The sequence below is a fragment of the Heloderma suspectum genome, chromosome 12 (assembly GCF_057233095.1).
Source record: "Heloderma suspectum isolate Gila_16-S chromosome 12, 16-S_ref, whole genome shotgun sequence".
Classification (NCBI taxonomy): domain Eukaryota; kingdom Metazoa; phylum Chordata; class Lepidosauria; order Squamata; family Helodermatidae; genus Heloderma; species Heloderma suspectum.
The window spans coordinates 9,175,161-9,187,432 of NC_139469.1; the positions used below are offsets into that span (position 1 = coordinate 9,175,161).

The 12,272-nt window shown below is 43.7% G+C and overlaps 1 protein-coding gene across 3 annotated transcripts in view; it reads left to right on the forward strand.

Moving 5' to 3' along the window:
• Nucleotides 1-12,272, forward strand: part of SDK1 (sidekick cell adhesion molecule 1) — an 851,863-nt gene that overhangs the window by 523,170 nt on the left and 316,421 nt on the right. For all 3 annotated transcript variants that reach the window (XM_084818282.1, XM_084818285.1, XM_084818283.1), the window contains exons 6-7: nucleotides 2,694-2,805; nucleotides 3,930-4,120. In XM_084818282.1, the coding sequence (XP_084674408.1) occupies nucleotides 2,694-2,805; nucleotides 3,930-4,120 (303 nt within the window). The remainder of the gene's footprint in view (nucleotides 1-2,693; nucleotides 2,806-3,929; nucleotides 4,121-12,272) is intronic.

A 12,272-nucleotide genomic window follows, 5' to 3' on the forward strand; every position in this document is an offset into this window, starting at 1 on the left:
GCGTCCCTGCTAGCCAGCGGCCGGATGTCCGGCTGCTGGTGGAGCCTGCCGGTGGCTCCGCAGAATCACTGCTGGGCACAGCCGGCTGGCCAGGATTCCAGGGGGGGAGGAACGGAGCGCCACCCCCCCGGTGAGGATTCCGGGGGGAGGGACGGAACGCCTCCCCCCCACCATCAGCATAATCCCCAAAAGGTAAGTGATTTTCGTATGTCCCTAATCAGAGCCCAGAGAGCCCTAAAACAGTTCTGATTCTGAGGAAGAGATAGAAACCGCTAGGGATGGCGGAGAATTTCTCCACGAATCTCGGGGAGGCCGAATGCCAATGCATTCGGCCCCCTGAAATTGGCGGTGAAATTCTCCGCCCCCTCCCCCGGGATGGGACTTACCTCCTTCGAATGTCCCTCTCGGCGGCGGGTCCCGGCGGCGGTTCAGCATGGGCGGGGGCGGCGGCCGGTCTTCTGACCGGCCGCTGCCACCGCCATTACAAAGTAAATGTAAAAAACAAACAAACACACACACGTGATAGGCTACGTAACGATTTACATAGCCTATCACGGCTGACTTTGGAAATCTGGCCGTGATAGGCTATGTAAATCGTTACGTAGCCTATCACGTGTGTATGGGGGGGGGGGTTACATTTACTTTTTTATTTCGCGGCCGGGGAGACGGGGCGCTCCTCCCCGGCCTTAATTTCGCGGCGAGGGATGGGGCACCTCCCCCCCAGCCTGAATTTCAGTGGGGCGGGGCGCCTCCCCCCCAGCCTGAACTCCGGGGGGAGAACCAAAGCGCCTCCCCCCCACCGCGAAGCAAGCTGCAGGACCAGGTAAGGGACTTTCGTCCATCCTTAGAAACCGCAGGAGAGGAACCCGCACGTTGTTCGGAGGAGCAGCCAGGGGGAGAGCCCCTCCCGGTACACATTCATCAGAGTGATAGTGACCCTGGCAGGGAGAGGGAGGAGCAATAGCAGTTTCTGGACGCTAGGCACCAGTGCACCCTGAAGCGCGAGATGGCGGGCGCTGAGAGGAGGTGCTCAGCCTGCTTGGCGCGACGGCAACAGCAGCGCCCCGATGCCCCACAGGAAAGGGGTGGACTCTCTCCTCTTAGCTCATAAGTACAGAGGTTTCCTGTGTTCCCCTCCAAATGGCAATCAACTGATTCCTAAGGTTAGAACCCCCGAGTAGACAGCTCTCTAAAGTCTCACTCGTAGGACCAAGCAGTTAGCATCTGTAAGCGTAGGGATGTCAGAAAATTCTGCCACGGATCTTGGTGAGGCCGAATGCCAGTGCATTCGGCACCCCGAAATCCGTGGCGGAACGAAGCCCCCCCTGCGAAAGGCGTGCAAAACGGGACACCTACCTGCTGCCATTCACGCTGCGTTGCGTGAACGGCAGCACTATCTTCACTATAGCCGTGATAGGCTACGTAAATACTACGTAAATGGAGACCCTGCGTTAGCCGTGATAGGCTACGTAAGTATTTACGTAGCCTATCACGGCTAACGCAGGGTCTCCATTTGCGTCTCTGTGGAAGCTGTGATAGGCTGCGTAAGTATTTATGTAGCCTATCACGGCAAAAAAAAGGGAACACAAATGGCGGCTGCTACGGCAGCTGCCATTTGCGTTCCCTTTTTTTTTTGGCCGTAAATATTTACGTAGGCTATGACGGCAAAAGAGAGGGGTGCAAATGGTGTAGTGACTGCCATTTGTGCCCATCTCTTTTGCCATAATAGGCTACATAAATATTTACGTAGACTATCACGGCCAAAAAACAAAGGGAACACAAATGGCGGTCGCCGTAGCTGCCAAAATTTGCGTTGGCTGTTCTTTTCTTTTTTTTGCCATGATAGGTTACGTAAATACTTACGTAGCCTATCATGGCAGCCTGGCAGGATGCAAATGGCGGCCACTACGGCAGCTGCCATTTGCGCCTGCAGCAGCCCGGCCACGGCCGGAACTCCGGCTGCGGACGGCCCTGCCAGTGGCTCTGCGGAGCCATCGCGGAGCGGAGCCAGCCAAGGAAGATTCCGGGGGGAGAGACGGAGCGCCTCCCCCCCCACCGTGAATCACACCTGCGAAAAGGTAAGTGACTTCCGTACATCCCTATGTAAGCGTCATTAGGTGGAATGGGAATAAAGCCTTGGAAAAGAGCCCTATTGTCTGCGTGTTGATTCTGGCTACCTGAGGATTCCAGAAGGCAGCAGGGGCGACCTCCTGACAGTTATAGAGAACATCCTATAGCAGCCATTCAAACAGAGGACTGTCCTCTATAAAAGAAGTCACATGGCCACCATATGCACTAGAGTTCTCCATAAGGGATCTTGAAGGTACTGCATAAAGACCCCAGCCCAGGTTGGGGGCTGGGATGCCTACCAGGCAGCAAGTTGGGCCTTATGTCATTGGTATGTGCGATGGTGGGCCCAAGAGTCCTGTCACTCCCAACATGGTCCTAGCACAGGGCTGGATGGTGAGATCAAACAGCAGTTGGGCTGCCGGATGACTGAATCCTGGTCCCGTGCCCCACCAGCCTCTCTTAGCCATAGCCAATAAAAGTTGTGACCACAACTTCAGCCAATGTATTGTTGTTGCTTCCGGCCTGGTCCACCCTGCCAGCAGAAATAGTGACTGTTGATGCATATGCTGCTGCTAAGCTGGACATGCAATGTGTTCATGGGGGGGTTGTTTTCTTGTTTGTAGGTGCCGACACCCCATCCGTCACTGTGGCTCCTGTCATCATAATTCCTCCACGTAATACAAGTGTGGTAGCTGGAAGTAATGAAGCCATCCTGGAATGTGTGACCAATGGCAGGTAATGTAAAAATAGCCATGGCAAAATGAAACCTCATTTTAAGGAACATATGAAGCCTGAAATAGGCGGGAGGACATCTTTTTAATTCAAAATGGTAATATTCCGAATGGAATATGCGTTTGTGCTTTTTTCCAAGATGTGGGGAATATGGATGTAGTTAGCTGGATTTTATTTCTAGTTGCCACTTCTTCCCTGTGAAAGCAGAGGCATTTCTGATAATTAGTCTAAACCTAAACTGAGGTATAATGAAAATATCTTCCATAGATATTCTAGAGTAGAGTTCTAGAGTAGTGTGGGGGTTTTGTCTGTTTGTTTGTTTCGGTCTTTACTGTAATACAGGTTACTTTCCCCTGAGCCAGGAGAACGGGGTGCAAGTTAGAAAAAGAATTGTGTCAATATTATTTATATAGAACTACAGTAAAATCAAAAAACCAAAGTTGTGTAACTTGGCTTGGGTACTATTTGTAACATGTGTCCACAATGTTAGCAGGTTTAAAAATTAATCATGGCATTGTTAATCAGGTTACATGTTAATGCATTTGTCTCCATATATGAGTTTGAAACGGGAAGTCAGTCACTGATTGCTGGGAAGCTCTTTGAGTACCACAATAATGTTAAATGCCAGGAACTTGAAATTTTTGCTTTGAATACAGTGGGAAAAAGCATGCACCCCGGGAGAGAGAGAAGGAACTGATAATCTTTGGAGTTAAGAAGAATGGATTCCTTCTCCCCTGTGAAAGCAGATACATTCTTGATAATAGTTAATGCAGTCTCCAAAATCGAGTTATAATTCAAGTACCTCCCATACAGCTGTGTCCCCTGAAAAAATGTTTTTAAAGCACCTTTTGCTTAGGCAAACCAAATCATTACCACTTAGAAGTTCCTTTGCAATAACAGTTAGCCATGCTTGCTCAGTGGCACTCTGGTACTCCCCCGCCTTCCCCTGCTTCTCCGATGCATGCTTCTGCTTAAGACCTCAGGGTTGCATCTGGATTTATTTCTAAGTGTCCAGTGTTCAATGTGCCTGCAGTCCTGGAAGAGTTAGGTGAGTTGTATGTTCAATGTGTTATTACTGCAGATAACATAATTCACAGTAATAATTGGTATGACTTTTACCCTCACAGGCCCACTGACAAAATAAGCATATCCTGGAAGAGGAACGGAATCAAAATATCCAGTGGAGTTAGCAATTTTGGGAGACGTCTTGCTATTGCCAGCCCAACCTCTGCTGACATTGGAATGTACGTCTGTGAGGCACAGTTGAGAGACAGCCCTGTTGAGCCAGAGAGAGCAAAAGCTTTCCTGTCTATCTTGGGTAATACTCCTTTTTTGAACCAAGTACAATAGGAAATAGATATGGTTATTTTAATATTTCACTGACCTTACAGTTGAACTTTTCCCCAGGAATAAGAACAAAAAAGGTGAAGCAGGGTTATCTTCCAGATTAAATCAGTCTTTCCTTTTCCTTAACATTAATGTTATGCATAATACATTGTAAATCTTAAACTGTGATCATGAAACTGGAAGTAACAGAGTTAGTAAAAAACTTAACAAGCAGCTTACATATCTTGCTTTCTAGCTGTATGAAGGCCTAATTAAGCTAGGTCATTCCTGGAGGCGGTTTTAGGGAAGTATTCAATATCACCTTCTACATTTGGTGATTTCCAGGGGGGTAGTAGCCATGATAGCCTGTTGCAGAAAAAACAACAGAGTCTTCTGGCACCTTAAAGACTATCACATTTATTATGGCATAAGCTTTTGTGGACTACAGTCCACTTCATCAGATACATGAAGTGTTATCCTGAATTTCAGGAGTGTGTGTGTGTGTGTGTGTATACATGGTTGTGTGTGCATGTGCGGGGTGGGGGGGGTTGTAATTAGTGAGGTCAGAGGAAAATATAATGCAGAAAGTAGAGACAGTGGTAATTATGTTATTAACAGTGGCCATTCACAAAAGTTGTTGCTGATAACACAAATACAAACACTGTTTACAATCTCCCCCCACCCCCCCAGCCTTGCAACCATGTGTATATATCCCTGTAACCCAGTGGCAGGTGGTGTCCATTGGGGCTGGTGGGGCAGAAGACAGGGCAGACGCTCAGTATTCTACTGAGATTGCTGGAGGAGTACAGAAGAAAACCACATATGGCACTTGGAAGCATGGAGCAAATGTACCTGGTTGTGGGGGGAATCTCTCTGCCACAAGGGGTAAGGAACAGGCAAGGAGTCACTGTCCCATTTGCCCCCATATAGAGCCACCACTGCCAGAATAACACTTCATGCATCTGATGAAGTGGATTTTAGTCTTTAAGGTGCCACAAGACTCTTTGCTGTTTTTTCTACTTGTGAGTGCTAGTAAAGGAATTTGGGGCCCAAGAGAGTAAAGTGTTATGAGCCTTTACCCTTCCCACTTCCTCCTTGTGTGTGTGTGTGTGTGTGGGTCATCCTTGTTGATGACCATGGAGACTTGTGCCTTTGGGGTAGCTTAGCCCCATGTCTAGCAGTACTAGAGCTCAGAACATTGCCAAGCAGCTAGCCCATAATTAAGGGCCATTTCAGACGTTGGCTGCAGATATTGGCATATCGTTACGTGAATAAGCCACAAGCCTTGGGATCTTGTGCTCCTGCCCCCCTCCACTCCTCCAGCATGGCCTCAAGGAGGAGATTGGAACTGCAGCCAATCACAGCCCCCTGTCGAGTGCACCTGTATGAGATAGATGGATGGATGGATGGATGGATAGATAGATAGATAGATAGATAGATAGATAGATAGATATTTTACATAGATGTGTGTAAACATTTTTGGGTATAAACTTAAAAGATGTTTGGTATATATCTAAACATTGTAACATATGAAGTGTCCATAAGGCATTCCCCAAGCAAGCCATATTACCATCATAGAACCTCTCAAAGGGGTTCTGCCTTGTGAGGAAGAGGTGTCCTTTCCTGTTGCTTCTTACTGCATTCTGTCCCTTACAACAAGAAGCTTCCTAGCCTTCAGGCATCATTGCAAGGAAGATGGGTTGTTAATCAGAAACGGAAATGGCTTGTGCACAGCTCACACACTCTGCTTGTCCCTGTAATTCTTAGGTTAAAAAACCCAGGAATTGCCACTGTGACTTGTGAACCAGGTCACTAAATACACCCTGGCCTATGTCGAGAGTTGAAATTTCTATCAAGGCCTGGAAATGCAATAAATTTAGCATGTGGCATCTATTATATTCAGGTGCTTTGAAACATTTTATGTAAGTCAAGAAGCAGATGTCTCCTCACCCCCTTTAAGTAGGCTGTGTAAGATGTATTACACTTTTATTCATTGTCCTCTTTTATTTTAGAATGTACTCTGTGGAATTTGGTTTTAAGCTTCTTCTTCTTTTTGCTTTGTTCTGTTCCTTCAAATTATTATCTCTCAGCTACTTTTCCTTTAAAAGCGAAGGAGCCAATTTCAATTATTTATGATTTTTATTTAAGCCCTTCTTTATCCCCACAATTTTATTGTGACTAATTTAATTTTGCTGCTGTACTGTCAGATCCTGCCTACCACAGTATTTCAAGCACTGTTTCTACTAGGGAAGATGGTACTTAAGTAGAGCTCAGGTAAAACAGAAAAACCAACACTGGGGGTAAGATTTTAAAAGTCACAATGACAACTTTGATTAGTAGCCTGTATACACTTATTTGGGGTGTTTTATTTATTTCTTATATAAGTTTTATAGGGCTATGGTGAACAAAGTTATGAAAAGAGCGCATGATATGAACAAGCAGATGAAAGAAATCAGTAACAAATGGGTTTTCAGTTACTTTTATTGCACCTTTTATGCCACAAGCCACTCTCATTTTAAGTGTTTACTCCCAGTGTCAGCCCAGCCTGATACATTTTGAAATTTATGCATTTCTGGAACAGCAGGAAGGTTCTCTAACAGGAAGCTGAGATAACTATGTAGTAGAATAATTCATGAATAGGCTAGAGCTCCAAAGTGGAGCAGAGCCATTTCTTAATTAGTGAGGGAACAGAATCAAGGGAGGGCGTAGACAAGCATGAAAAATGATAGAAGAACTTGTATAAGAAGGCTCATTCTCACTGAGCTTTCTTGAAAGTGTTTCTTCTATAACCTACATTATTAAAAACTGTTTTAGTAGCACTTAAGGACTCAATTATGCTTGTCCATTTGTGTGCACAAAATATTTGTAGGGTACACAAGGAGATAACACCACATAGGTATCTGTACATCTTGCCATGAGATACAAAAAAGTTTCCAGAGCCCGCTTAGAACAAAATGTCACGTCAGAGGCACACTCCAGAATTGACATAATTCTGTGGAAAAGGAATTCCTTCCAGCAGACATCACCATATTGGATACTGGAGAGAGGAATTAACTTTCTTTATGAACTTTATGAACTTTCTTTCCAGGTAATATAAATCTGAGTAGTCATCAGAAATTTAAATAGCAGAGGGGTGCTTAATGTAGGCATTTAAATTTTAGGGCTTAAGTGGGTTAAATGAAATGGTTCAAACAGTAATAAGGGCACAGGAATCTGAGGGAATTCATCCAGTAATCTGCAGACAGTAATCATAACATATTGAAAAGGCAAGTTGCTAGAAATTATTGTTTAAAACAGACTAAGAATAAATATGGATGAGTGTGATGTTACAGGGAAAAGGCAATGTGGATTTCGTAAAAAGAAATAACAGTTCTGGAAATGTATTAGAAAAGCTGAGTATGTATGTTTTAGATTCAGTAGATAGAAGAGGTTAAATATAATCCTTCTGGTTATATATTTGGACACCAAGAGAGGTTGCAAAGTCCACATTGCTAGGAATTTCATAAAGAAGGAAAGGAGTAAAACAGCAAATGGGATGATTCAGCCATAATTACACATTCTTCTAATGTACTGGGCAGACCAGATGACCTTCTGTTAATATAGTACTATATTATGATAAGCAGATCCTGTAGTTATACATAGAGCAGAGGAGTGACGATGATGCTAGTAAATCCTTAAGAGGTTAACAATGGCTTCATCTTAAAAATTTGCTGAACCAAACTTAGGATGGAGAGCACTAAGTATGCAATCTCATAAACCAGCATGACACGGGGACGTACAGAAACCATTGTTTTGCATCATGGTGATAATCAGTATCCAGTTCCATCATGCAAACTCATAGCCTGTAGTTTACAAAGCAGGCGGAATGCTCATGTAGTGAATGTCCTTGATCTTAGTGGCATTAAAGTTCACCTTTTCATTTCAATAGATATCAAAGGACTCACATCCTCACAGGACTACCTTTCAGTGCTCTAGAGCCATACCAGTCAGAAACTCCCATAAAATGTCCCCAGTCTGAATATTTAGTGAGTTGTGCCAGTGATGCATCAAGAAATAAAATGGTCCCTATCATGTTACTAACAGAAAGCTGCACTGCAATTTTCCAACAAGTGTGGCAAAGCTTCCCTTGATGTCTTCATATAGTTCCAACAAAGATAAACGAAGGTGGTTCCAAACTCTGGTTTTATTAGCTGCAGTTGTTATAAATTTTTTAAAGGGTAGCGTATTTCTGAGCTGGCCCAGCAGCGGTTTAGGGAAAGATTTGCTGCAGATTAGATAAGAACATATTTGTTGTGCTACTAGCCATCCGAAGATTAAGTGTTGCCATCACACTCATTTGAAAACAGGACTAATTAAAACAACAATGTTTTCCTCATGTTCTTGGAGGTCCTTTAATATAACAGCTCTAAATAGTTATTTTTACACTGCCATTTCAGTGGGAGTTTATGAAATCCTGCCACTACATAAAATGAACAATTGTGCTTTAAAGCAGACACTATGGCTGAAAATAAAACTTGTACAAAGGGGAAAAGGGGGGAGAAAAGCAAAGATACAAAGTCATTAGGATGGTCTAGTGGGACAAAGCAGCTGTGAGAAGCTGTGATGCTTCATTGCCAATGACCACTTGGTAAGGACAGTGACAAGATGGAGCAGGAGCAAATGGCACAGTGGAGAATTCCCCTTTCCTATCTTTAAAACAAAACAAAACACCACCATTTCATTCTTATTAAGAGACTGCCTGTCCTTTTTTATATTATCTCACACACACACACACACACACACACATCAAACATTTTCCTTTAACATAGCAACTTAGTTGGAATTTCTATCCAAAGTAAAGGGCTAAAAACGATGATATCTGGGGCAGAGAGGAAAGTGAAAGGTAAAACAGGGGTAGAAGAAAAAGAAAAAAGGCAAAAGTAGGAAAGAGGGGGAAAATAGACAAGAAATCCTTTCACATGAAAGATCTAATCTGCAATCTACTAATGCTATTTATGTGTTGCTTTAAGTTTTTGCCCCCAGTAGGTCTGATGACTGAAGAGATTCCTCTTTAGTTTAGTTGTACGGTATCTGGAAATTTGTATGGGCAGATGATGGCATATGTCTGTGTTCTATCACCTTGCTATTGCAGAGAAAATTTAAAGGAAAGCTTTCTTGACCTGCATAGTCCCCATGTATTCATATAGCTTTCTTGAATTTCCTCCATAGTTCTTAATCTTTAAAGCAGAGTAAGAACATTGCTTCACATTAGAAACAACATATCCCTGATCCAGACCTTCCTTGAATACACAGGGGGTCCCTTGAATGCACATAGGCGATACTAGTGTTGTACAAGAGCCTTTACATTATCTTGGATTGTGGGGAGCTTTAGGAACATAGCAGCTGTGGGTGTACAGTGGAATGCCTTGTGGACTTTCACGTAAGAGACATAGGTTCAGACGATTGAACAACCCATGGTTAACGCATCATGGGTTAACAAATCATGGGTGGTTTGTGAGTGCATGTGTGGGAGTGAGCATGCTGGTTCCCACCTACTTTCCCGCTTCTGCTTTGAGAAACAGCCTAGGAATGCCCTGTTCCTGGATGTGTACATTTATTTATTACATTTCTATACCACCCAATAGCTGAAGCTGTCTGGGCAGTTCACAACATATAAAACCATAACATACAACATGGTAAAGCTTAAAACTACAGTAGAAAACAAAAGTAGAAAACAAAATAAAACCTAGCAGCAGTGCAAAGGTTTAAAATGCAGATTTAAAACAACAGAAACTGAAAGACTAAAACACCTGGGAAAACAGGAAGGTCTTCACCTGGCACCAGAAAGAGCACAACATAGTGCCAGGTGAACCTCTTTGGGAAGCTCACTCCACAACTGGGGTGCTGCAACAGAAAAGGCCCTCTTCTTAGTAGCCATCCACCGCACTTTTTTTCACAGGGGCTCCCAGAGAAGGACCACTGAGGACGATCTTAGGGTCCAGGCAGGTACATAATGGAGGAGATCCTTCAGGTAACCTGGCCCCAAACAGTTTAGGGCTCGCATGTTAATACCAGCACTTTGAATCAAGACCAGAAATTGACTGGCAGCCAGTGCAGAAGGAAAAGTTTAATATGATCACATTGTCCAATCCCTGTTAACAATTTCACTGCCCTGTTTTGGACCAGCTGAAGTTTACGTGCCATTTTCACAGGCAGCCCATGTATAACTCATTGCACTAATCCAGATGAGTGGTTATGAGAGCATGGGTAACTGTAGCTAGACTATCTCTGTCCAGATAAGGACGTAGTTGGTATATCAGCCTAAGCTGATAAAAGGTGCTCTGTCCCACCAAGTCCAGCTGTGCATCTAGTGACAATGCTGTATCCAAGAGCACCCCCAAACTACGAACCTGATCCTCTAGGGAGAGTGCAACCACCTCCAGAACAATCACTTAGCCGGGCAGATGAACCACCCACTAACAGTACCTCCATCTTGTCTGGATTGAGTCTCCATTTATTGGCCCTCATCCAGTCCATTACCATGCCTAGGAACTGATTGTTGTTACCATGATGTCCAAACTGGGAACTCTGCATTTTGTAGGGGTTAAACAACTCAGAGTTAACCCAATATCCACCTATGGCTTGTTGTTGGGTTAACTCTGGGTCATTTAACCCATAAACAACCCTGAGTTTCCAGGTTCGCATGTCATGGTTGTTAATTGAAAGAAGAAATGACAAGTGTGTGGGAGGCAGCATGCTCGTTGCTTCACTTGTCCCTGACAGTTCCTGAGTTACCCAATCCAGGAATTGTAGTGTGACATGCAAACCAGGTCACAGTAGTTGAGTGTTGTTGTTTTTTTTAAAATGATTAATTTTATTTGTGTACAGCCCTTCCTTTAGGGAGCTTGATTGATAGTCATGTGCCCAGGGCTGTTTCATAGGTAAACAAGGGTTGTGAACCTAGGTCTACTTGGTCCCAGTCCAAACCTATGTCCACTACTTCACACTAGCTTAATTACAGTGTGCAATCTAAATTTGGGAATAGATGGCAACTACCCTTGGGTAAATCTTGGGAAAAACATACCATATGCTCCTAAGTCTGGGCTTTCTTGAGGTGAAATCCTAAGTTGCCAATTCACAGTGAATTGGTGAATGTTCAATTAGCCCCCATCACCACCTTCAGTTGAGTGGGTCTTGGCTGCAGGCATAGATTGCTCCGTGGTAATGAACATGATTTTTTTGTGTGCTGGAAGTATTTTCTTCCTTTGGAAACAAATTGTGTCATAAGGTGGAAACACAGCAAGGAGGAGTGCTGTGTGCCTTTTTGATCTGACCCGTTGGTGAAATCTGAGTTAGATCTAAGCAGGATGAGAGTGGACAGCATTTTTGAAAAGGAGTCTGTTAAGGATACACAAGAGAACCTGTGTATAAAGGATAGTAGGAGGACTGCTTTTTCTGTAATTTGTCAAGGATGGTGATAACGCCTGCAGTTTCAGAGTCAGCCAAGAAGTTTCAGCTTGTATATAGAATGGTCAGATTTGAGCGTGGACAGAGAATTCTGCCTTTACAAAATGTTCACCAGTAAATGAAGGCAAGTCTCTGAGTGCAGCTTTCCATGTTAACTGTACCTTCTGAATGATAAAGGAAGGAATGCCATTTTGTCACAGAATATACAATACTGCGGATCAGGTTCGTTCATATCAAAATTCATAAAGATAGAAATCCTCAAGCATCTTTAGGGCACCTTCACATGACACCCATTAAGCAGATTGAGAAGCTGGAGTCAGACACACACCTTATTGGTTGGATCCAGATGTGGTCATGCTTAGAGTAGGGATGTATGAGAAATTTGTTTCAGTTTATTTTTGATCAGGATTTGCCCAGTTTGCCCAATCACAGAGTCAGATGCAAACTGCACATTGCATTTCTGAACTTGCAATGTGACTCGCGGACCAAAAACAATGTGTTTGATAGCATGCGTAAATCTGAAAAATGCACATGAAAAAATGCATACATTTGAAAAATGCACACAAATACAGTTTAATCAATGGGAGAAGAATGTGTACATTTGGAAAAATACACATGAAAATATGCATGGATTTTCATCCCCTCGCCCCCAAGAAAGCTCACAATCTGATATGGACTCGAGTTGGAATGAGCTTCAA